General features: G+C 39.3%; 1 protein-coding gene across 8 annotated transcripts in view; it reads left to right on the top strand.

The window, feature by feature from the left end:
* Nucleotides 1-27,284, top strand: part of AUTS2 (activator of transcription and developmental regulator AUTS2) — a 1,123,834-nt gene that overhangs the window by 329,033 nt on the left and 767,517 nt on the right. Inside the window, exon 1 of one of the 8 annotated variants that reach the window (XM_049699569.1) lies at nt 14,159-14,221. The exons of the other annotated variants lie outside the window; for them this stretch is intronic. Within the exon in view, the coding sequence (XP_049555526.1) occupies nt 14,174-14,221 (48 nt within the window). The 5' untranslated portion in view covers nt 14,159-14,173. Of the gene's footprint in view, nt 1-14,158; nt 14,222-27,284 lie in introns of those variants that run through there. 8 annotated transcript variants of the gene reach the window in all.

Below are 27,284 nucleotides of genomic sequence, written 5' to 3'. Positions count from 1 at the left end.
ATTCCAACTTTGGAGTCAAGAGCTGGCCTGCCCCTAGGTCTCTGTCTGCATGTGGCTCTCAGGCTTTGATCCTTGTGGATTTAGGCTGCTAGAACCCAGGAGGCCGTGTCTCAAAACTGCATGATTGATGCAGCCTCTGTTACACATTTGTTTCTTCTTCCTTCTGTTGGCTATTTCACAGAGTGTGTCCGAGGAAATGGTGAACATCTTCTGACTTGGTGGTGGATCCTTAAGCACAATTTGACAGTGTTCTTCATCAAATCAAAGTTTTAAAAGTGAGACCTGTTCTCCTGCAGCCTTCCTTTCTTTCACCTTCACTTTTCCCACTGCAATTAGAATTTTAGAGCTAGATCAGGAGCCCCTGCAATGCCTTCAGGCCCTGAGCAGCTAATATAATTATGTGGCTATTCCCTCATGGTATAATAGAGAGAGGTGGGGCCTGCGGCAAACTGCAGGGTGCTTTTTCTTTTTTAAGGCACTCAGATCATTTATTAAAAAGTAATATGCTGGCCAAATAAAACAGAACTGCCAGATTAACCGCTGTTGGACAACTTCATTATTTATAGATGGGGAAAGAGAAACCAAGAGGAGTTTTGCTTTACTCAAGGTCACAAAGCTGGCCAGTGGCCCAACCAGGTCTAGAACCTATTCCTCTTGGGCTATTTGAGAAAATAAAGTGCTCCAAATTCAATCATTTTTGACACTTGTGGTCCTAAATTGCACCAACCAAAGGTTTCTTGTTTGGACTTTAGTATTTTAGGATTATTAAAGCTAATCTAGCTTTTGGATAAACCAAACGGATTTTGAAGCTTGTCTGTAAGAACCCATTGTCATGGCTGGAACAGCTCTTTAAGGGGAGCTTCCAAACAGATTGATTTGCAATTGTTTTGTAACACAATGTGGATTTTCCTGGATTTCCAAGTAAATGCATTGAGCATATTGCTTAGGCTGTCTTCATGAATAATGAAAACTGTGCTCTAGGGGGCTAAAGATTATGAGGGACTATTCTTTTTTTTTCCCTTTTAAGCTATTTCATTCCTTTGTTTCTTTTGCTTTTATTTTCTATAGCCTTCAAGGTATGTATATGTGTTGGAGGGTGACTGGAGGAAGGGTGCTATTATAGGTTTCTCTACATCTGTGTTCCTTTACAGAACATCATCTCTTCCTATACTAAAGAGGGCTTTCCAGTTAGAGATACATACAGTACACTTTGGACAGTGCTTTCTCCTATGCTGATCTTTGCTATTTTTTCCTCACTGTGGTATGTATGTATGTGTTTATTATTTTAATTGAGGTATAATTGACAATACAACATTATATTAGTTTCAAGTGTACGAAATAATGATTCTATATTTATATGTATTATGAAATGATCCCCATAGTAAGTCTAAACATCTGTCACCATACATAGTTACAGAATTTCTTTTTCCTGTGAAGAGAACTTTTTAAGCTCTGATCTGTTAGCAACTTGCAGATATGCAATACAGTATTATTAACTTTAGTCACCACGCTGAACACTGTATCCCTGTGGTTTATTTATTTTATAACTGGAAGTTTGTTCCCTTTGACTCTTTTCACCCATTTTGCGCCTCCCTCCTCCGCCCCAATCTCTTCTCTGCATCTGTGACCTTGGTTTCTTTGTTGCTGTTGTTGTCATCATTGTTCTGTGTGTTTTGTTTCATGTTTAACTAAGCTTTCTTAACAAGGTTCTGTGCTTCTCTAATTTAAGGGGAAGTCATTCTTTGTCATTAATACATACCATGTGCCAGGCACTGTCTAGGTGCCTCCATGGTTTTCAGTAATTATCCTAAGAACCTCAGAGGATAGGTATCAATGTCTCCACTTTTTAGGTAAAGGAAGCAGAGACCTGAGGTTGTATCTCACTTCTAATCATATACCTAGAAACTATCGAACTGGCATTCAGATGCAAATCTAATTTAAACCTAGTGTCATTTCCAAAATGCCACAGCTCCTTCTTTGTCTTCTTTCCTTCACCTCGCAATTTGAACACGCACATTGTGTGGGCATCTCATCCCAAGGAGTTTGCGAATTCTTTTGTCTAGAGCATGACTTTCAACACTTTTTTGTCCTTCTTCACACAGTTAGGAAAGCCATTTATATTATGATCAAGTGTACATACTCACATATGCACAAATGCACATACACACTTGCACTTACATATACACATATGAAACTGAAAGTTTCATTAAATGATACCTTACTACATGAAGTATACTATGATATTTCCTTTCCTGTTCTCTTGTGTTAACACACACACACACACACACACACACCATACATACATACATGATGGTGATTACTCACTAAATTGATCTTATGACTAAGGACACGTGTAGTTGAGAGATGCTGACCCAGAGTGGAGCTCTCTAAACCTAAGGTGGGGTAAGTGCCTTCCTTTCCCCCACAGGATTTTTAGAGTAATCCTTTGGAGCACAGAACACAATAGTAGAAATTATGTTTAGATTTATTGTTGTCTTTAAGGAAAATGCAGTGAACTTTGTTGATGTTTAGTATCTGAGTTGACAGTGCACTATTGTTCTATGGGACGGTTAGTGCCATACCCTGCAGGGTGTGGTAGGTGCTGTCCTGAAGAGAGAGGAGACAGTGTGGCAGCTCCTTCAGCATCTTGCTCACTGTGCTGTGGGATTTGTTCCAGTGTGTGCCTCATAAAGTGTGTTACCAGGTTATGTTATTTACTTTTAAGTAAACTAACACTTAGAAGAAAGACAAGTGATTTTTAAAAATTCCTTCAAAGAAACTGTGGAATGAGATAACATAAGCACAGGGGAACAGCAGGGAAATGGCAAAGCTGTTACTTGCATTCTTTTTATGAGCTCCTTATCAACCATGTTGCTAGGTACAAACAGCAGCTGTATAATCATATCTTAGAAGAAGTTGGCCAAAAATTGAAATTATTTAAAAAATTGGGAACTTAGGTTTATATTCATAAACATTAGTGATTGACCTTGTCCTCAGTGGAAGTTGTACCTTGAGACAACGTGATGGCTAATGCCATTATGTTGGTTAAAACACTGAAAATTGTGTTCATTTTATCTTTATTTCCCTTATATTTATTCATATATTTTGTAATACGCACAATACATACATCAGTGCCATATAAATATCTATGTCCATGTCGGGGGAATATGCTCAAAAACTTTTTCTGGATACCGATAAGGGTCCGTAATCAAAATCATGTGGAGACTATTGGTCTGAAGAACCACCAGTAGCAGTGTCTAGTAACTGTTAATGGATATCTGGGCCTAAATGAAGAGAAAAGTGAAAAGATGAGTAGGAGACAGAGGACGTTTGTGACACACTGGAGAACAACTCTCCCGGGGTGGGGGGGCAGTTCCAAGGGCACACGGCTCTGTGAGCAGCCTGCACCATGTGCACATCACAGAGCCTCCCCTTTCTCCTGGTGAAGCAGCCCTTGTTTGGGGCACATGATTTGGCATGTGAGTGTGGACCGGGTTGTAGCTACCCCTCAGTCCTTCATCCTGGAAGCATAGCCTACACAAGTAAGTGTGTGTAACCATCCTGAGGATGAGGTGCTATAAAGGGAAGAAGAGTGACAGACAGGAGACATTGATGAATGTAGTAAGCAGCAGCAGTAGTCCCCACTCTTTTATTTATTTATTCATTCAACTTGTATTTATGGAACACCCATTCTATGCCAGCTGTCTTCTACAACAGGAGTTGGCAAGCTGGCCTGGCAGCCAAACTCGACCTGGGGTCTGTTTTCTGTAAATATATATATATATATTTTTAAAATATGGCTCTACCCTTTGTTTATGTATTTTCTGTGGCTGCTTCTGAGCTATAATGGCAGAGTTGAACAATTGCAATAGAGATAGCATGGCCTGCAAAGCCTAAGTGTTTACTGTCTGGCTCTTGGCTGCAAAAGGTTGTGACCTCTGCTCTAGAAGATGAATCAGCACTTGCTTCTGGGCCACCCCAAGACAACTGAGCCATGGGCTGTTTGCCTTTTCTCTTACACACCCTGCTTGGCAGAAAACACCTCCATCAGAGCCATGTTAGGGCACATTAGGGCAAAGGGGCAGCGATAAAAGCATGTGGCCAGAGCACATCCATTGCTTAGGTGTCTACACAGGCAGTGGAGTGCAGAGAAGAGAACAAAGGGTAGGAGTCTGTAGACTTTGGCTCTGAAATAAAGTCGCATTGTGACCTTCTCTCTGGGCCTCAGTTGCATTCACTCTACAGCTAGGAAACCACACTAGATCAGAGTTTAATCTGCATTGGGATCACCTAGAAGGCTCATTGAACAGATTGAACAGCTGCACCCCACACACCCACCCAGGGTTTCTAATTCAGTAGCTCTGGAGAGAGCCTGAGAATTCACACTTCTAACAAATTCTCAGGTGATACTGATGCTGCTGGTCTGAGGGCTGGTACTTTGAGAACCACTGGATTAGATCTTCTCTAAGGAGTGTCTGAAAGAGTAATTGATCATCTACAGATAGGTAGTATGACTGGATATATTTTTGTTAACCTGCTTCTCTTTGGCGTTGGGAAGGGGAAGGCTGGGGTGTCCACTGTGAGGGGGGTGTCCACATTTGGAGACAACCTGTGTCCTATATGCCTCTGTGATACGTAAACCAGAGTTATCCTGGACCAAATTGTAAATCCTCACATTCCACTTTTACAAAGGGAACAATAGGTCTCCTTTTAATAAAATCAGTCATCCCAAATTTTGCCCATTGCCTCTGAAATTCTAGACCCTCAAGTGGTCAGTCTTTTAGGGCCATATGGAAGAGCAGAACCTATCGTGGCAGGTTATTTGCCAGGGTCTCTTCCTCATCCCTCCTACCATGACTGCAGTGCTTTATTTTTTTCTTTTTAAAAACTCCTATATGGGGACTTCCCTGGTGGTCCAGTGGTTAAGTCTTTGCCTTCCAGTGTAGGGGGTGCAGTTTCGATCCCTGGTTGGGGAGCTAGGATCCCACACGCCTCGTGGCGAAAAAACCAAAACAAAACAGAAGCAATATTGTAACAAGTTCAATAAAGACTTTAAAAATGGTCCACATCAGAAAAAAAAAAAATCCAGAAAACTCCTGTGTGGTTTCTGTTACCTTTTTTCTAAATAATCATTTTTTTGTGGTTGCAATAAAGTACTAATGTTTCCAGAGCTACTGGGAACCTATTCCTGTTAGAAACTATGCAAGTTGCTTGCAGAATAACCTTACCAGTCCTCTCAAAAATTCTTGGGGGTGTTCTATTTTCCTCACTTTACAATCAGTAGTTACAAATTAGGAGTCAAAGCACCTAAGTAATGTGTCACCTGGAAAATTTCAGTATCCATGAAGGTGACCGTAAAAAAGTCAAGCTTCCCAGGTCTTTGGTCTCCTCCCTCTGGCCCTCACCTTCACATCTTCTTAACTCTCTGTTCTCATGTTCAGATCTTGATCCTTGTTGTTACCTAGGATTACTCTTCCTTGGAAATCATTAGCTCCAGTGTTATCCCATCACCACATGTCCGCAGTTTATGCCTTGCTTGGTGAAGCTCTCTCTTATTTCCTTTCTCTGCTGGCAGAAATAATACTCTTTTCTGAACTGTTTATGTATCTTAAAACCTTTTTCTCATGTGAAGACTTTATACTAAACTGTACTGTTTTATGTTTCTCGCTCCCTTATTACAAGGTAACCTTCTTGAGAAAAATTATTCCATTATTCCGTTAATTCATTTAGATTTCTGCGGAACTAAGTACTATGTCTGGTATATTAGGCACTCTATAAATAACCGTTTAACTGAGCTAGAGAAAGGTAAGAAGACAGAGGTTTGAATCCAGGTCTGTCCTGCCTCACAGTACTGTATTCAGGCCTCCCTCGGCCTGTGGCCTGTTTATTTCTAGGCTGATCTGGGTGAAGAAGGGATTGTTCAGTAAGTGATGTCATTTGAGAGGTGCTTTGTCGGTTTTTCCATACTCAGTAAGCTATTAGCGATGACTTTTTATTTTGTCAAAATGAATTTTCTCTTTTTCAACAAGAGTTCAAACGAAATAATTTTAGACAACATCCTAAGAACATTTGGAAATGACATTTCAGGTCTATTTTCCCCCTTTGCTTTAAAAAAATATATACAGTTATAATTACTAATTGCTGCACTCTAAGTAGAGACAGATGATACATATGTTTGTGACAGTTTTCCGGAGGGAGAGCTAAGTCACCAGGCTCCGTTTTCCATAATGTGAATGTTATTTACAAACTATTACCATAATTGATGCACCAAGCCACTGTAGGGTAAATAATGTGTTGTGTGTGGGAAGCAAGCTAGTAGTCAATGAATATTAAAGAACAAAACCTCATTTTAACAGAGAAACTGTAATTATAATCATTCTGAATTCGTACTGCAAAACCAGTTAAAATTACTCGGCTGCCATTTATATATGTAATTCTGTGTGTAAAGAAACTAGGTATACGAGTAGAGTTGTATAGAAATAAGTATGTACACACACATATTTTTATAAAAAGACACACTGCCAAACTTCAGAATTAGTCATTTTTCAAAGACATTTGATGCAGAAATGAGGTGAACATGAGCAAAGTTCATCAGTGATATTTATACTTATGGAAAAGGGCATAATTTTAGTTTTCTTACTTTTGTTTTTGTATGTGTTTTACATCTACCTGGATGTCTTCTTTTTTTTCTTTGACAAATCAGGTTCTGTATTTTCTTCAAAGCTCCTTTTCCCATAGCAAGCCTTCCTCGTCCACCTCTAATCCCTCTCTTACTGCCTTCTACATGCTCATCAACTTCTGTGTGTGGTGTAGTGATTTACACTTTGGGGATTTGTTGTTTCGTAATAGAAGGTCATAAGTCATTTCTTCTGTGCATCGTTAGTCTCCCCAGCTAGGCTGCCGTCATTTCAGGAAGGAGACTTTCTTTCCTTTGTGTGTATGTGTAGTTCCTTCTTGTATTCCTCATGGAGCATGGTTAATGCTTCCCATGAATGTGCCAGCTCCTCGGTAGGTACTGCTGGTTATCTTTTTGTACCGCTGATGCTGCATGATTTTTGTAAAATCTTTAAGTTTTGTGCTTGCTTACCAGTGTCTCAAAAAAGTACTCTAATATAAAGTGGAAAGAATTAGATGTTGTTGGTGTCCAGTTTTTGATGGAACACTTAATCAGAAATGTGGAGTATCGTTTACATGAAATATATAAACCCCTCCGTCGCTGTCAAGTTCTGAAATCAAAGGGAAGGATGCTGCCCTTTTTTTTTTTTTTTTTGTGGTACGCGGGCCTCTCACTGTTGTGGCCTCTCCCGTTGTGGAGCACAGGCTCTGGACGCGCAGGCTCAGCGGCCATGGCTCACGGGCCCAGCCGCTCCGTGGCATGTGGGATCTTCCCGGACCGGGGCACGAACCCGCGTCCCCCGCATCGGCAGGCGGACTCTCAACCACTGCGCCACCAGGGAAGCCCTGATGCTGCTTTTATCTCTTGGATGTTTTTGATACATATAGTTTAGATACAGACAAGGTGATTGGGTGAGAGCTTTGATACTTTTATATTTGTAAAAAGATCACTGTGTGTCTATTCTATCAACCTTTTTGAAAAATCTTCTCAGCATTGATCCTGTTTTTAGTTGTAACCTCAGTATATTTTGATAATTTCCTTCAAATATATACCTGCTCCATCTACTGTATTGGCATCTGTCACTTTTCCTTTTATAGCAATGGAAACATGGACAGCTTCAGATATTCTTTCTTAGCTCAAATTTCCATGGCCTTCAATGTCAGACAGAGATAATTATTCAGCTAGTTTATCAAACTGGACACATTTTTATACAAGAAAAATGAGTAAATAGAATGTTCCTTAACACATTGCTTGTATAGACAGAGCCCATGTTGTAAAGCTGTGTAGCTCTTCCTCTTAAAAGAGGATTATTGGTTTCCTGCCTTTAACGCAATCTTAAACAGTTTGACCTTCGTGAGGGCTTTTTGGAAAATTCTGAGAAAGAAAAAAACATAGAACCTCAAGGAATTCTAAGTATAAAAGATCACCTTTATGAAGGTAATTGGTTCAAACCTTCAGTATACTTTGCTATACTTCAGTGCATGGTAGGGCATTGTTGATGTATCTCACTCTGTGATAGCTTTAATTAGCTTGCCCAGATAATGATTATGACAAGGGAGGAACATTACCCAGGAGTGGACTCTTCAGAGGGACGCTGAGCCCTGGAGCTGACCCTCCTGGAGGCTGTTCTCACCCTCCGGTCTCCCTACAGGATGGCTTGGTGTCCATTGAGACCTTTCTCCTACCTTGAGAATACTAGATGGGCTTTTGGCCTGGTTCCCTCAAGGACTCTGGAAACTACTTAGCTTGGAGTGGTGCCGTTGGACGGAGTCTGTTCTTGGCAGTGGGCCCTGGCTGTTTTCCTGCTGGGCCCTGTGCCTCTTAGGAGCAGAGTGGAGGTCAGATGCAGATAACACAGGCATGATTTCTGCCTCCTGAAATGCTCAGCTGATGTGTGCTTCTCCCTCCCCTGAGCGTTTAAGGAAGAACACATTTATCATGGAGGGTAATGAGTAGGAAAGAACTTGCAGCTTTCTTTTCTGCTGAAGAGCAGAATGTAGGATAAAAATCTTTCTGTTTGTAGTTTAGCTGTATGTCTTTATAGTTTATGTTCAAGTCACTTTAAGCTTTATTATTAAGCTGAACTTCTGAACAGTTTCATTTGCAAACTCTTCCTTGGAGGATCAAGGGAAGCTTTTGTAAAGAGTTGAAGTCTGGGATGAGAATTGAGTTAAGCAGAAGTAGGGTGCGTGTGTGTGTGTGTGTGTGTGTGTGTGCGCAAAGCATATGAATGAATGCATTTGCTGGGTTAGGCAGGGATTAGTAGGGTTGAAGAAGAGAGGAAATTTCATTCCCAGCAGAGGAAGCACCGTGTACAAAAGCTGGAAGAGTCTTGCAGTTTTTGACAGATAAATGAACCCTTCTGAAGGTTTTATAAGAGCTGTGACCAGCCCTATTCGCTGAGAAAAGGGAAAGTCGTTGAGTGCCCATCATACCTCCTCAGCCTCTCTTAATGGGCGTTCAGATGCTCTGCCAGAGGAAATGGTGTGTTCCAAGTGCAGCTGCAGTGGAAATGGGTTCTTTCAGTGCAGCTGAAGCAATTCCCCCACAAAGATCCTCCAATTTTAACAGTAAACTGTCTGTTTAAAACAAAACCAAAAAGGCGGGTGGGAGTTGGAAGAAGGAGTTTATGCCAGGAAATGAAAATGAGTTGCTGCAGAAGCCTGTCTTCGTTGTGGTTTCAGAGTTAAAAGGGCTCAATTGCTGGTGTGTTATATCTCTATGTATGTTTTTGCAAACTCTTATTTCTCCAGAAAACATGAAGGATCAAATAGCAGTCATATTTTATTAGAGAATGCGCTCTTATTGTCAGTAATGACTGCCTCGAAGCTCACAAGCTGTGGCAGCTTTCCCTACTTACGTTCACCAAGGAGCTGAGTGGGCTTATGGTACCCTCTGGTCTTCTTCCTCCCTTCCTGATGGTACGTCAGGCTTCGAATGTAATCAGAGGATAATTGACTCTTTGTCATAGCAGGTGGAGTTTCTGAATTGAAGTCTCAGAAGTGATGTTTCCTTGTGTTTCTAGCTGACTATAGCTACTAAACAAAGGTTAGGAGGTTGTGATATAATTAAAGGTGACACTGCCTTTACCTTTTGTCAAGCTCAGTTGTGAGCTTGGAGCTGTGTTAACTGCTTTACAAAACTGTGAGTCCATTTAATTTTCACAGGAATCCTCATTTGAAGGTAGGTTTGGTTACCCTCAGTGTACAGATGGGGAACTTGAGGTGGAGAGAGATAAGTGACTAGTTTGCCCTTATATTGATACCTGTCATTTGGCATGGCCAGGATTGGAACTGAGGTCCTTCTGTCTCCAAGCTCTTGCGTGTAACCACTGCTTGTTGCATTGTACTTTCTCCCATAAAGTAACCCCCCACACCAGTTTTTGGCCTTTCCTCTTTTAAGAGACTTTAAACAAAACACAGCCAAAAGTCTACCCCTTGAATTGAGTTTTGTCTCCTTCCTTACCTCTCATTAAGCAATACCCTATATTCATGGAAATGTTAGGTATTTGGGGGATAAAATAAATAGCAGTTTTATTTTATCTTCCCTTAATTCTAAGACAATTTATATTGCTATTAATTCTAACTGTTGCATGGTCATATTGTGTTATCTGAAACGTATAACAGTTACAATATTACCAGTATTCTCAGGGATACTCCTACATGCCGTAGCATGATGCTAGACTAAAGAGCCAGGACATCTCATAGATCCAGCTCAGCTACAGACCAGGTGTGAGACCTTGGTGATGTCACTTTAACTCTCTGGTTTTCACTTCTTTCGTCCTTGTGGTGTTTGCTACAGATTGTTTCCCAGCTTGGGAGGTGCAACCTTTATCAGGACACAGGTGATATACTTGTGTGTGCACATGATTTTTAGGTGTTTCTGGAAGGGATGGTTAATAAAATAGAGATTCATTAAGAAGCATTATTAAATTCTTACATTTTGTGTTTCTTCAATCATTGAATGCCTGCTAACAATCAAAATATGATCAAGTGGGGAGTTTATTATTTCTTTTTACTTAAAAGAGAGCCTTATGCTCAAAGTTAGACACTGTTTGTTTTCATGAAGTTTTAAAATCCTTTCCCAAGTAGAATGAATATTCACTAATCCTACGAGTCTAACTACTTGATTATGCAAATTCTAACTTTTTGGAATCCTTCATTATCTTATTTTTTCCCCTTCTCCACGAGCATTTGGATTTACAATAAAGGGGGAAAAACACAAGGAAATGAGTTAACTTTCAAAAAATCCCTAATCTCCCACAGTCTGTCCTGAAGACAAGAGTGTTTTGCCAGCATGTCTCTAAGTAAAATTGGTCAGTGGTCACCCTGCCATCTTTCCCCTCCCCATTCCACCTTTCCTGTGATGCACCTCACTCTTCTCTCAGACCACAAGCCCCTCTGGCCTCACTTCTTTCCTTACCCAGCCTGCATTCCGTAGTAATCCCCTCACCACCCCTCTCACCAGCACCCTCAGTTCCTTGAAGGTCTTGTCCTTCTGCTCTTTTCCTCTCAGGAGCATGCCAGCTGGGTACCCTTTCTTGAGATTCTGTGTTCCACTTGAGAGAACTAAAACTCTGTTTGGATGTTGTTATAGATCAGTGGGCCTCAACAGCTGTTGGCTTCTTCATTGTTGCCATCAGTGCATTTACTGAGTCACTTTCTTTGTCTCCTTGGTGGAAGTTCCAAACTCTCCCCACTCAAAGCTAAATGATAGCAAACATTTATCAAGAACTTACTATTTTAGAGAAAATGTGCTAAGGACTTTACATACATTGTCTCATCCCCATTCTTGCCATATGACCCACGTTTTCCTTCCTCCATGCCATCCAACAATACTAACTGAGCATTGACTCTGTCCAGGCACTGTGCTGAGCCACAGGCTGTAACTGTGACTGAGGCAGACTGGGCACTTGCTCTCAAGAGACCTCCAGTTCAGAAGGAGATGCAGAAGAACATAAGTAAGCAGAAGGTCAGTGTATGATAAGTGCTAAGAGGGGGGATAAGTTCAGTCAACAATAGATGTGCCCAACCCAGGCTCGGGGATGAGGATGAGGAAAGCTTCTTGGAGCAAGTGACAGCCTAAGTACCAGTCTGAAGGATGATAGAGTATGAGTTAGGTGATGTGATAGAAGAATATAAGGGTGTTCTAGAAAGAAGATGCTGGATGCTGGAAAGATTCAGGGAATTGAGAGAAGCCAGTAAGCATAGCGTCATTGTTCTCAGAGAAATTAGAAGCCTTCAGATATGAACTCCATTTACCTTATCTCCCACATCCTAAGTGATTTATATCCTTACTTAATAATTAAAATTAGAATCCACTGAGATCCTTTATTGTACATGGGTCTTAGGGGATGAGTTTTGACACACTTGTCAACCTCAACATCAAGTTTTACTATGCAGTTATGTAGCTGTTCTGCTGAAATAGTATTAGAATGTTAGAGTGGTATAGTAGAAAATGCTTCTTCAAAAATATGGGAAGATTTATAATTATTGTGATGTAGGTATAGAGTTTTTTGGGAGGGCTTTTCAGTGGTAATCACTCCTAACATTTTGAACGCTAAAATGAAGCTACTGCTTAGCCTGGTGGCATGTAATAGCAGCTTCAAAAGTGGAAGCATATTCCCTTTCCATAAAGACATGTAGTAAATGATATTTAGGTCTCAGCCAACATTATGCCCTCAAACACCTTGACTGTGAAAAATCATGACGTGCCTCAGATGAAGGGTCTATAGGGATGAAAGGCTGGTGTTTTTGTGACACAGAGGTAGAGAAATGGAACAATGGTCCACGAGCGCTACTGGTCATTTGCAGATGTGAAAGGGAAATGAGCCCCAGGTAGACTCTGACCGTTTTGACTGGTAGGAACGGTTCCCACTAGAACAGCACACTGGCTCCGTTGCTCCATTCAGCCTTAGGAATCAGAGTGGCACAAAGTGACTGGTGGTACAATATTTCACACTCTTCAAACTGTTTTGAAAGGTAGAAGCGGATAATACCAGACATTCGAACTCAACTATTTGTCTCTTCCTCTTTTGCAGATGGGGTTTTGTAGTTTAGAGCATCCAGTAGAATTTCTTTTAAAATCCAGATGAGGGCTTCCCTGGTGGCGCAGTGGTTGAGAGTCCGTCTGCCGATGCAGGGGACACGGGTTCGTGTCCCGGTCCGGGAAGATCCCACATGCTGCAGAGCGGCTGGGCCCGTGAGCCATGGCCACTGAGCCTGCACGTCCGGAGCCTGTGCTCCAGAACGGGAGAGGCCACAACGGTGAGAGGCCCGCGTACCACAAAAAAAAACCCCAAAAAACAACAACAAAAATCCAGATGAATCTTAATTATTTTGTATTTGATAAATATTGTCAATGTTATTACTTGGGGGTAGGGACCCCCGTAGGGATATGGGGAGTAGGAATAAGAACCGCGCTATCATATTAGTAAACATTTTGAGAATCACTGTTTTCCGCATGCCTGATTGCCTCAGTACAGCAATGTATAGGTGTCTCAAATTCATGTATGCTACAGCTGTGTGCCTACATTTCACCCCTCTTTCTCCATTCCATTTCTGGCATCTTGTAGAGTGAGTGCTGTGATTCTATTTCACAGTTTTTATTGAAATCTTGAAAAGTTTAACTAGGTAATAGTAGTGAAACAAAAATAAAAAATACTATCTTTACATTTCTGTGAAAAGAAAGTATGTATAAAGTGTCAGTCATTCTACCAAGCTGCTCTTGAGGCTGAATACCAGGAGCTGTTCTGGCAGCTAGTAGAAGTAAAAGGGGACAGCGAGAGAAAGCTCTCCCAGTTTCTCTTTCTCTGGCTGCAGAAGGTTGAAAGATGTTGTTTCAGCTGGAGAATTTCAAATGGATTCTTATTCACTTTTTGCTAAAGAGACTGGACTGTTTTTAGTGTTGTAATCTTCTGTAGGTGTGGAGAAGGGTCACCTCCTGATCTTGTTTAGGGGATCATGGGGTTAAAGCTGTGGCAGTCCTTCTCTAGACACAGGCTCTTGTCAGAATAATGTTTGGCCAGGTGTTAATTTGTGTCCTGAGGGGAAGTTCTGGAATTCATTATTCATCCCTGGGGCTAGGCGGAGGAGGAGTTGTCCTTTTGGGAGGGGACTGGGGCCAAGGCCTGCCTCCTGCCTTTACTGACATGTGCCATTTGTGATGAAGGCAGCTGAAGGCCATTTGAGGAATTCTCTTGTCAGCCAGCCAGGAGAGCAACACAGAGGGAGAGAGAGGAGGGAGAGGCAGGCAGCTCAGCAAGGCAGTCCTGGAGTGCAGTTTCCGGAGTGAGATCACACACAGCGATTTAGGCACTAAGGGAAGGTGTACAGGAACAGACAGGGGAAGGAGGCCAGGTTTGAAATAGTGCATTTTCCTATGTCTTCCCCCTTCACCCCTCCTTTGACTACATGTCATCCTCTGGAAAACTCAGCATCTGAAAGAAGCCTTTGCTGAAACACCGTTTTTTCTTCAGCACTATACTGTTTTTGTTTTTTCTTTTCCTCTTTTTATTTTTTTCCATCTTCTTTTCCTCTGAGAGCAGAAGGTGAGACAATGATCAAGTCAACTTGGTTCTATGTTAAGTTCAAGTATGCAGAGAAGGTAAGTCAATATGTTTTCTTTTCCCAAGGGAAACCTGCCACCTCCCTCCAGGCTTCTCATGTTGATGGGCTCCTCTGGCTACTCAGGGAAGCAGATGAACCCAGAAGGTTCTTTTGTGAATGTGTTTCCTCTGGCTTAATAATTCTTGGATGAAATGAAGGCTCTATACTTGCTATCTGACATTGCTGCTGACCAAGAGGAAGGAATCTTCAAACTCTGTTCCAGAGGCATTATTTAGTATTTAAAGAAGAAAAATAATGAAACTGCAGTAACAGGAAAAACAGGCTATACTTCTTTAGATTGAATAGAGAATTTTCAAGAGGAATATTTGTTATGAAACTTGATGTATATTTGATTTGGTTCTGAAACAAATTGATGGTCACTTCCCGTTACTTGTAGTTTGCTTAGTCAGAAGTTTTTTTTTTTTTCTTTCAGTTAACTGACTTTGTTCATTCATGTGTAGAAGAGCTTTGCTCTTCTTTGCTCAAACGTTATTTGGGTGCAGAAAGAATCCCCACCATTTTGGCTGACTATTTATGAGAATATCTCTTTACTCTGTGTTGGTGGGTTATGTTTTAGGGAACTAATGAACTTTGGTTGTATCTGAAATTTCGATTTTACAGTACAGTGTTTTAATATGTCATTACTAGGCTTTGGGGAAAGAAGTATGTACTTCCTAACATATCTAAACTTAACCTGGGGCTGTTGGCCATCGTTTTGGTTCTGGATCCATATAAATCAGTTCTTCTCTTGGAAATTTATTGGGTTAGTAATGAGGTTTCCAGGAGCATCCTAAAATGCCTCCCTTTTGTAATCCTTCCTTCCTTGTTTTATTTGTTGAAAACATAGGCATTTTGACTATAGAATTAAGCTGAGGCCCTAGAGAATGGAATCATGATACGGCAAGATGGAAAATTATGATGGTCTTCATAATTCTTATGATTATATATATAAGCATGTTGAAAAATTCTTCCATTTTTCAAATTTAAAATGAAGTTAGTACACTTTGGGCTAATTTTTCCTACTTTTTTTTTTTTCTGTGTAGATTTGTTTCTGCTGTGTTTTTGTGACAGCAAAATTACTTGTTCTTTACCCATAATCAAAGTATAGGACTTTTACTTAAAAGATTCATCCTCCATTTTAGACACATTTGCATTATTAACTATTAAAGCCGTTATAACTAGAATATTATCTTTTTGTATAGGGTCAGGACGGGTTATCATTATGGTTTGGGGTTTACTTTTTTCCTCAGTAGATTGCTTTCCTTTGAGCAGCCCATTACCCATTGTTTGTTGTCAAGAATTTTGGTAAATTTAAACTGTATTCTACCTCCTTAACATTTTCCTTTCACCTTAAATGTCCTGCCATAGAAACCTGAAACTCAGAGTTAAGGACTGAGAGTAAACTAATGTTAAAAGCAGAAAAACATTTCAAGAAATAATCTTCATAAAAAAGAAAAGGAGGACATTAAATTAACTGCTTCATTTGAGTAACTATCTTATTGTTCCTTTAGCCACCAGACAACCAAACAACTAGAGAATGCATTTGTATACCAAGACATGCGTATAATGTAAAACTAAATAATGTAAGACTCCATAGCTAATTGAAGGATATCCTGTTTATATTACAATAGGGGGAATAAGAGAAACAGAAAAATCTCAGTCTTGTTTTGGCATGCTTATTGATGCTCTATATCTCTGTGATTCTCAGCAGAACTTTTGTTCTTTCACAATGATTTGTTTTTTAAACTTACAAAATTCATCAAAATGAGTTTAGTTTCATTTGGAGAGATAAAAGACCTTAGTGTAAACGCAGGGACAGAGATGCTTAAAAACAAATTAAAACTATTCTCTTTTGTATTCTTCCAAAAAGCCATTCTTTTAAAGGGTTATTAATTTTGAACTTCCTCCAGTATTTTATTTCATTAAAAAAATATATTTATTTAATTATTTAGCTGTGCCGGATCTTTGTTGCTGCATGCGGGTTCTTTAGTTGCAGCATGTGGGATCTAGTTCCCTGACCAGGGATCAAGCTAGGGCCCCCTGCATTGGGAGCATGGAGTCCTAACTATTGGACCACCGGGGATGTCCCTCCTCCAGTGTTTTAAAAAGGGCAAAAAAGAAACCATCTCCCTCATTTTCAAAAACTGACCAAATGAATTGATATAAACTTGTAATTATTGGAAAGATATTTCTTCTGCAAAGTTTGTCCACAGCTGTAAGAAAATACATTATGGGATATCGTCGATGGCCAGCCATTTCCTAGTTTCACATTTAGGAAAATGATTGAATCAGTCTTAAATAGTGAGCAAGAAAAACTAAGAAAGTCAAGTAATACGTTACCAAAAACATTGGCACAGGGAAACATTTCCTTGTTTCTGATCAGGATTCTGATCCCTTTCCAAGATTAAAAAATACATGTATGGTAGCATAAACATGTTTTTTTTTTTTTAACATCTTTATTGGGGTATAATTGCTTTACAATGGTGTGTTAGTTTCTGCTTTATAACAAAGTGAATCAGTTATACATATGTTCCCATATCTCTTCCCTCTTGTGTCTCCCTCCCTCCCACCCTCCTTATCCCACCCCACAAACATCTTTTTTATTACCACTCCACACACATGCACACTTCTCTGTAAGTATTTCCATTTGAATTATTTATGAGTAATCTCTTTCTTGAATTAGGTTAATATACAGCTATCATTCCTTCTGAAATACTGCTTACTTGAACTAAGTTCATCCCACCCCTTGCCCCCTTCTTGTTCTACATATTCTCTTTGAGCAATTTCCTATTTTTACGTGTTTTACCATGTTCAGTAACTGGTTATTCCAAAATTTGTTTTACTAGTCTAATCTCTTTCTTGAGTTTCAGAGGCATATATTTTATTGACTAGTTAGATATGTGTCCTGAAATTCAACAGAAACCTCAGATACAACATCTCTAAAATGCAGTTAACTTCTGCATTTCATCCCAAAGAACACTTCTTGGTTCTGTTTCCCTCCTGGCTTATTAGAGGAGCCTCCTAGTTTATCTCCAGTGTGTTCCTGATGCCTTCCAGTGCTCCAAGACCTGTCTAGAGTGATCTTGTTAAAAGGTCAGTCTGCATCCCTTAGTCCCCTGCTTGTTAAAGGCTGCCCTCTCCCATTGAAGAATCCTCATTTGATGTCCCTCAACAGTGCTAGCACTTGGCCTTGTATATACATAATGCATTTTATTGTAATTATTTACTCACCAGTCTGTGTCCTTTATACTGAAAGATCCTAGAGATACTGAACTACTATGTTGTCATATTTTTGTATCCTTAATACCAATGCATAACAGGTGCTCATTTATTCCCTAAATGCTATTGAGTAAATCTGTGACTTTTCTGGGGAGTCTAGCAAACATGAGTTTGAATTCTGCATCTACTATTTACTAGTAGTATGTGATCTTGGACCACATATAGAAACTTGATAAAATTGTTTTTTCATCTTTTAAGTCAGGACAATTGTCACCTAATATTCTTTTTAAAAATTAAACTTTTTGAGATAATAGTAGATTCATATGCAGTTGTAAGAAATAATACAGAGAGGATACCATGTGCTTTTTATCTAGTTTCCCCAATTGTAACACCTTGTAAAACTACTGTACAATATCAAAACCAGAATACTGACATTAATATAGTTAAGCTACTGAACAATTCCATCACCCAAAGGATCTCTCCTGTTAGTCTTCTATAGGCTCACCACTTTCCTCCTCCCCTACACCCCCAGTCATTAACTCCTGGCAACCAGTATTTTTTTTTTCTCCAATTTAAAAATTTTGTCATTTCAAGAATATTATATAAATGGAATCATATACTATATAACTTTTGGGGATTATTTTTTTTCACTCAGCATGATTCTCTGGAGATTCCTCCAAGTTATTGTGTGTTGTTCCTTTTGTTTCTGAGTAGTACGCCAAGGTATGGATGTACCATAGCTCGTTTAATCATTCCCCCTATTGAAGGACATCTGCCCTGTTCCCAGTTTTTTCTCTGTTACAAATAAAACTGCTGTGAACATTTGTGTACATAAATTTTGTGTATATTTTGGTGTAGACAGAATTTTTCTTTTCTCTTGGATAAATGCCCAGGAATACAATTCCTGAGTAGCATATTTAATTTTAAGAAGCTACCAAAACTGTCTTTTACTGTGTCTTCTATCATTGTACATTCTCTTCAGTGCAGTGATATGAATTATCTGATTTCTCTGCATCTTCAGCAGCATTTGGTGGTATTACTGTTTTTTATTTTAGCCATTCTGTTGGTATGTAGTGATTTCTCATTGTAGTTTTAATTTGCATTTTTCTAATAAGTAATTATGTCAGATGCCCTTTCATGTGCTTGTTTGTCATCTGAATATCTTCTTCTGTTAAATATCTCTTGCTCATTAAATGTCTTTTGCATATTTTCTAATTGCATTTTTGACTTTTACTGTTGAATTTTTTAAAGTTCTTAAATATAGTCTAGATACTAATCCATTATTGGATACGTGGTTTACAAATATTTTTTCCTAATCTGTAGCTTGTCTTTTCAGCCTCTTGACAGAGAATGAAAGCAAAAATTTTAATTTTGATATAGTCCAACTTGTAGATTTTTTTCCCTTTATATTCCTTGCTTTTATTCTTAAATCTAAGAACTTTTTGTCAATCTTATTGATCTTTTCAAAGAACCTTTTTTTTTTACATTTTTATTGGAGTATAATTGCTTTACAATGGTGTGTTAGTTTCTGCTTTATAACAAAGTGCATCAGTTATACATATACATATGTTCCCCTATCTCTTCCCTCTTGCGTCTCCTTCCCTCCCACCCTCCCTATCCCACCCCTCTAGGTGGTCACAAAGCACCGAGCTGATCTCCCTGTGCTATGCAGCTGCTTCCCACAAGCTATCTATTTTATGTTTGGTAGTGTATATATGTCCATGCCACTTTCTCACTTTGTCCCAGCTTACCCTTCCCCCTCCCCATATCCTCAAGTCCATTCTCTAGTAGGTCTGTGTCTTTATTTCTGTCTTACCCCTAGGTTCTTCATGACACTTTTTTTTTTCTTAAATTCCATATATATGTGTTAGCATACGGTATTTGTCTTTCTCTTTCTGACTTACTTCACTCTGTATGGCAGACTCTAGGTCCATCCACCTCATTACAAATAGCTCAATTTCGTTTCTTTTTATGGCTGAATAATATTCCATTGTATATATGTGTCACATCTTCTTTATTCATTCATCTGTTGATGGACACTTAGGTTGCTTCCATCTCCTGGCTATTGTTAATAGAGCTGCAATGAACATTTTGGTACATGACTCTTTTTGAATTATGGTTTTCTCAGGGTGTATGCCCAGTAGTGGGATTGCTGGATCATATGGTAGTTCTATTTGTAGTTTTTTAAGGAACCTTCATACTGTTCTCCATAGTAGGGAGTGATCTAATCTCATACTTTTACATGTACCTGTCCAGTTTTCCCAGCACCACTTATTGAAGAGGCTGTCCTTTCTCCACTTGTACATTCCTGCCTCCTTTATCAAAGATAAGGTGACCATATGTGCGCGGGTTTATCTCTGGGCTTTCTATCCTGTTCCATTGATCTATATTTCTGTTTTTGTGCCAGTACCATACTGTCTTGATTACTATAACTTTGTACTATAGTCTGAAGTCAGGGGGCCTGATTCCTCCAGCTCCGTTTTTCTTTCTCAAGATTGCTTTGGCTATTTGGGGTCTTTTGTGTTTCCATACAAATTGTGAATTTTTTTGTTCTAGTTCTGTGAAAAATGCCATTGGTAGTTTGATAGGGATTGTATTGAATCTGTAGATTGCTTTGGGTAGTAGAGTCATTTTCACAATGTTGATTCTTCCAATCTAAGAACATGGTATATCTCTCCATCTATTTGTATCATCTTTAATTTCTTTCATCAGTGTCTTATAATTTTCTGCATAGAGGTCTTTTGCCTCCTTAGGTAGGTTTATTCCTGGATATTTTATTCTTTTTGTTGCAATGGTAAATGGGAGTGTTTTCTTGATTTCACTTTCAGATTTTTCATCATTAGTGTATAGGAATGCCAGAGATTTGTGTGCATTAATTTTGTATCCTGCTACTTTACCAAATTCGTTGATTAGCTCTAGTAGTTTTCTGGTAGCATCTTTAGGATTCTCTATGTATAGTATCATGTCATCTGCAAACAGTGACAGCTTTACTTCTTCTTTTCCGATTTGGATTCCTTTTATTTCCTTTTCTTCTCTGATTGCTGTGGCTAAAACTTCCAAAACTATGTTGAATAAGAGTGGTGAGAGTGGGCAACCTTGTCTTGTTCCTGATCTTAGTGGAAATGGTTTCAGTTTTTCACCATTGAGGACGATGTTGGATGTGGGTTTGTCATATATGGCCTTTATTACGTTGAGGAAAGTTCCCTCTATGCCTACTTTCTGGAGGGTTTTTATCATAAATGGGTGTTGAATTTTGTTGAAAGAACCAGGGTTTGTTTTCACTAATTTTCTCTCTCTCCCTCTTTTTTTTGTTTTGTTTTCAACTTCATTTCTACTTTCTTTATTATTTCCTTCTGCGGAGCTGGATTAATTTTTGCTCTTCTTTTTCTGGGTTTATGAGGGGGATAGCTTAGATTATTGGTTTGAAAGTTTTCCCTCTTTTCTTACATAAACATTTAGTGCTGTGAACTTCCTTTTCAACACTGCTTTATGAGTCCCACAAATTTTGATATGTTGTATTTTCATTTTAATTCAGCTTAACGTAGTTTTTTCTTTTTTTTTTTTCCCCCTTGAGATTTCTTTTTGATGCATGAATTGTTTAGTGGTGTGTGGTTTTGCTTCCAAATGTCTGGACATTTTTCTTTTGCCTTTGTTATCATTTTCTAGTTTGAATCCATTGTGGTCTGAGAACACACTTGGTAGGATTTGAGTTCTTTTACACTTGCCGAGGTTTGTTTTCTGGCCCATTATATGGTCTGTTTCAGTATAGTTTACTGGGGCACTTGGAAAGAATGTGTATTCTGCTTTGGGTAGAATGTTCTGCTGTGTTAAGTAGATTCTGTTGATTAACGTTGAATTCTTCTCTATGTTTGATGATTTTCTGTTTAGTTGTTCTATCAATTGTTGAGAAAGGGGTGTTGAAGTCTTCAATTATAATTGTGAATTTGATTTTTCCTCCTGTCAGTTCTGTCAGTTTTTACTTCATATATTTTCAGGGCTACTGTTTGATGCATATATGCTTAGGATCATCATATTTTCTCAGTAGAGTGACCCTTTTATCATTATGTAATTTCCCGCTCTGTCGCTGATAATTTTGTGTGCTTTAAAGTCTATTTTATCTGGTATTAATATAGCCACTGTTTTTTTCTTTTGGCAAATTTTTTTTTAAGATTTTTTTTGGTGTGGACCATTTTTAAAGTCTTTATTGGATTTGTAACAGTACTGCTTCTGCTTTATGTTTTGGTTTTTTGGCTGAGAGGCATGTGGAATCTTAGCTCCCTGACCAGGGATCGAACCCACATCCCCTGAATTGGAAGACAAAGTCCTTTTTTTTTTTTCTTTTAATTTTTTTGTCTTTTTCTTTTTTGTTTATTTATTTTTGGCTCTGTTGGGTCTTCATTGCTGCACACTGTGATGAGTGGGGGCTACTCCTTGTTGCGGTGCATGGGCTTCTCAATGCAGTGGCTTCTCTTGTGGAGCACGGGGCTCTAGGCACGTGAGCTCAGTGGTTGTGGCTCGCGGGCTCTAGAGCGCAGCCTCAGTAGTTGTGGCGCACAGGCTTAGTTGCTCCACGGCATGTGAAATCTTCCAGGACCAGGGATTGAACCTGTGTCCTCTGCATTGGCAGGCAGATTCTTATCCACTGTGCCACCAGGGAAGCCCGGAAGGTGAAGTCTTAATCACTGGATCACCAGGGAAGTCCCTGGCAAATGTTTTTATGATAGATTGATCCTTTTTGTACTTTTACTTTTATGTTATATATACTTAAGTATGATATTTAAAGAAACTCTCTGGTGGATGGCATATAGTTGGGTCACGTTTTTTAATGCACTCTACTAATCTCTGTTAAGTTTGCCAATTTTTAGTTTTCTGTTTATTTTATTTTTTGTTTCTCTGTCTTCTTTTTCCCTTCCTTTTCTGTAAGTTACATTCTAGAATTTTCTCAAATTTCATTTTGATTTGTCTGCAGTGTTTTTGAGTGTGTATCTTTATACAGCATTTTTAGTGGTGGTTCTAGATATTGCAGTATGTATACTTCTATCACAGTCTATTGTTGTCAACTTTTTACCAGTTCAAGTGAAGCATTGAAATATGTCTCCCTATACCCTCCCCCATTTATAATTATCTTAAATAGTTCCTCTACATGCATTTAGAACCTTCTCAAGACAGTTGTAATTTTTGCTTCAACTGTCAGTCATAATTTGGAAGACTCAAGAGGAGAAAGTGTATTATATTTATTTTGTTCTTTCCATTTGTTCTTTTTTTCCTTTCTCATGATTTAAGATTCTTTATTTTATCATTTCCTTTATTTTTTTAAAAGAGAGCTTCCTTTAGACATTCTTTAGGATAAGTAGCAACAAATTTTCTTAGTTTTCTTTAATGTGAGAATATCTTATTACTCATTTTTTCCTGAGGAATTTTTTTACTTGCTATAGAATTCTGGGTTGACAGTTCTTTTCAGCCATTCCAATGTATCTTGGCATCCATGGTTTCTTATGAGAAATTAACTATCATTCTTACCCCTGTAGGTCACGTATTGTTTTTCTCTGACTGCTTCCAGAATTTTTCTGTATCTTTAGTTTTCAGAACTTTTACTGTGATGTGTCTTGGTGTGGATAGCTTTGGGCTTATCTGCTTGGGGTTCTCACAGCTTCTTGAATCTGTAGGTTTGTGTCTTTTGGCAAGTTGGGGAAGTTTCACCATGTACTTTTTTGTTGTTGTTGTGGTAGGCAGGCCTCTCACTGTTGTGGCCTCTCCCGTTGCAGAGCACAGGCTCCGGACGCGCAGGCTCAGCGGCCATGGCTCACAGGCCTAGCCGCTCTGCAGCATGTGGGATCCTCCCAGACCGGGGCACGAACCCATGTCCCCTGCATCGGCAGGCGGACTCTCAACCACTGCGCCACCAGGGAAGCCCTTCTTTGGTTTTAAGCATGTTTATAATTGCTTGCTGAAACCTTTTTTGGTGGGTGCTTTAAAATATTTGTTAAATAATTCTGTAAACTCAGTGTTGGTGTCTGTTGGATTGTCTTTTTTCATTTAGGCTAAGAGTTTTCTGGTTCTTATTATGAGGAGTGATATTTGACTAAAACCTGGATATTTTGGGGGCAGTATGTTTTGACTGTATGTTTGACTGTATCTGACTAAACCTTCTGTTTTTAGCTGGATTCTTCTGGCAGCACTCTGGCAAGAGAAGGGGACTGCCACGTTGGGGAAGAGGTCCTGGTTCCCAGTTTCACCTCAGTTGTCACCTGAAGGGAGAGGGGGTTGGTGCTGAGTAGGAGTTTCGACTCCCCTCCAGGCCTCAGCTGATACCATAGTGGCTGGGAGGAGCAATAGTGTTTAATTACTGCTTCCCTCATGTCCCTCCACTGACACTATGGGGGAGGCAGTGGTTCTTTTACCACCAGGCAGTGACTCTCTACAATGGGGGGAGGTACGAGAGACTCTCTTAGTGGGGAGAAGAAGGAGGAGGCTTGTTGCTGCCCTCTGAGGGTCTAGGCTCCTCACACGGTCTCCACTGACACAGTTGATGGATGGGTTTGGGGGCTGTTTTCTGCCCAGTGGAGTTGAAGGTCTGGAATCTCTACTCATCTCCTCTGGTGCCAACTTTTTGTGGAGGTGGTGAACACCTTTAACACCTGTTGAGGGTGGAAGTCTAGGCTCCCCACTCATCCCTACTGATTTGGAAATGAGTGTGTCCCAGGTTTTTCTTTGGTGTTTGTCTAAACATTGTTTATCTTACTAGCTTGACTCTCCCCTGGCCCTTTGTCTAAAGGGAGCTGCCTTTTCTTGGGACTTTTTTGGTATTTACTATTGGCCTTTCTTGATTTGTGGCTTCTTCAGCTCATAGTCTTGGACACACAGTATGAGGTAGAAAACAAAAACGGAAACAAAAAAACTGAGGGAACTCACCATAGTCTCATATTTTGGGTCCTCAGTTTCCTAGCAGGTCTGCATTCTTGTCTTCACCTTTCAGAGTCTACTTGTTTTTTCATCTATGATGTCCAGGGTTTTCGTTGTAGTTTGTGTGAGTAATAGGTAAAACTATGTCCATTTCATCTTTCTTGAAGCAGAAGTCCCCTAAGACGCTTTTTTTTTTTTTGCGGTACGTGGGCCTCTCACTGTTGTGGCCTCTCCTGTTGCAGAGCACAGGCTCCGGACATACGGGCCCAGCCGCTCCGCGGCATGTGGGATCTTCCCAGACCAGGGCACGAACCCGTGTCCCCTGCATCGGCAGGCGGACTCTCAACCACTGCGCCACCAGGGAAGCCCCTAAGACGCTTTTTAAAAAGAGATTCAATGACATAATGTTTTTAAGTGTTTTCATTGCATAGGGCCTGATAAGTGCTCAATAGAGGGTGGTAATTGTTTTTTTTTTATTACCTTCTTTATGTTTCTCCAGTGTTTACTTGAAATGTCATCATAGTTTGCTAATCTTTGCTAGAAACAGCTCTTGTGTATGTTTACCTTGCTTTATATACATTGTATTATCAGTAACATACATTTGCATCTCTATCCCGCCTTCAGTGCTATTCTATGAAGATGTAGATCCATAAAAAGCATTGCAATCTTTTTCTTTTTCCAGGCAATTTTGACAATGTATTTTTGTAATGAGATTGGAATTATTAATTTTGGCTTCATTGAAAAATAGTTAACTATTTTAGCCAGAAAGGGCATAATATAGGAAACAATAGATTTTCTTCCTGAAATATTCAGTTCAATTGAGGTATTGAATTAGGTGGGGGAGATTGAGTACACTTTTCTTCTTTTAGTAAGATTTGTTCCTCTGAACAACTGCCCTGAGCTTATTATAAGTATTATTTGACCCCATTGACAGCATTGCTTATGACCTTATGCCATATCTGTCTAATAAGTTTAAAGTATGTACTCTAACTCAGTCTTTAACTTCAGAGTTAATTTGAAATTTATTTACATAGTATGTTTGGAAATTTATGTAATCATGATGACTGTACCTTATTAATATTTTATAGAAGTTTATCCCAATAAAATTCTTCTGTTAGAATGAAGCAATAAATTTGTGTCACAACACCAGTTGGGAAATCCAGAAGACACTTAATGTATAGAACATAAGCTATGGAGCATGGCCCCATGAATCCCTTTATTCTTGCTTGATATGCAGTAGGATTTTGACAGCATAGAACCTTGTTTCCTCTGCCTTTATTTGTTGTTTGGTAGAGGAAAACTTCTTGTTTGAGACAAGAATGACTTAATCTTTACACCAGGCTACACTAAATTTTTCTTCACCCTTAGAGTGGACTCAGTTCAATGGAAAGACTGTTCATAGTTTTGACAGCTTAAATAAAAACGCTGAAGGATGAGCAACTGCTCAAAAGTTCCAAGGACTTCATTTCCAGTGGAAGGACTTCAATTACAGTCATTTTCTTTGAATAAGTACAAGGAGGTAAATGGAACCCCTTTTTCAAATGTTAAATTTGAAGACTGTTATTACTGGTGTACTTTGGAAATAAAGCCTGATTCTAGATTACTATATAAGAGTATGAGGAGGACTATAGCCAGCAAATGAGCCACTTGGTGTTGAAGTGTAGACAGTACATCAAATGCGACCTTCATTAAGCAGTGTTGCCGTGTGTGGCACCAAGTGCACTAAGCATCCTTTTCAGCAGGCTCTGATAGCTCCTTGTTGAAAGGCTTTGTGCTACGCAGTTGCTTCGTAAGAGGGATTAAAGAAGGGTATGGTCTCATGTTGGCTTTATTTTTCAGGTAGAATTTTGGCCTCTGTGTGTGTGTGTGTGTGTGTGTGTGTGTGTGTGTGTGTGTGTGTGTGTGTGTGTTGTTTTAGAGTACTTGGAGTAGCTGCAAGTATAGAGTACTTATTTATTGTACGTTTTTTGCATGAATAAATGAGAGTGAATTAACAAATTTGGCTTCCTAAATTGATTTTTGCCATGCACATATTGAAACTAAGTTTCTATCCCTTTGCATCTCCTCCAGGGTATCCCCAACCCCGCTAATTTTTTAAACTCACTGTCCCCTCTGCCTTCCTAGAATGTGATTATATACACTTAGAGTAGTTGGAGGACCTCACAATATTATAGAAAGAGTAGGACAGATCAGTTTTACATAGGGAGGACAGAAGAACTTCCTTGAAATTACAGAAGTGATGTTTCAACCTCACTTTAACTGATAGATCGTTCCTGTAGATCTCTGTGAGAAGAAAGCCATTCAAATCCCATTCATTTTACTTGTTAGGCCAAAGTAAATCAGGTTACCCATTTTGTTGTTCTTTGGTAGAATACTTCTTACCTGGCATCATCAGTCCCATAGTGCAGTTACAAAATAGAAACAGCTAAAGCTTGAAATCATTGAAAGAAGAAAAGTGTATACTTTAACCCATTGTTTTATAGTAAAACAACGCATCCTCTCACCAGTCCTTTGATGTGGATCCTTGTATTTACATTGGCTGCACATTGGAAGCAAAAAAAAAAAAAAAAAAAAAAAATTGATGTCCAGGTATTCTAAAGATTCTGATTAAACTGGTCTGAAGGATCCTCAGGAGTTTAAAATGTACAGTGAGAGTTGTTTGAGAATGGTTCCACTGATTCGTGTTCCAACTGTTTTTTCTTGAATAAACCACATCCATAATGCATTGACCACAATTGTCTAGGAGGGTTTCCTAAAACTGTTGATATAACTTAGACATATGTGAGTAATCTGAGTGCAGAAACCTTTTAGATTCCTCCTCCCAGTCTTTTATGGTTGTCTCATATTTAATTTGACAACAGTTTTTTTAAGGAGTCCCCTTTACAGAGTTCAGCTTAATTTTTATGGTAGCAATATCTCACTTTCATTTTGTACTCACT

Source organism: Orcinus orca, chromosome 16 (assembly GCF_937001465.1).
Source record: "Orcinus orca chromosome 16, mOrcOrc1.1, whole genome shotgun sequence".
NCBI classification, from domain to species: Eukaryota; Metazoa; Chordata; class Mammalia; order Artiodactyla; family Delphinidae; genus Orcinus; species Orcinus orca.
Note: the sequence above shows the minus strand (reverse complement) of the source record. Positions and strands in the feature narration are given on the sequence as shown.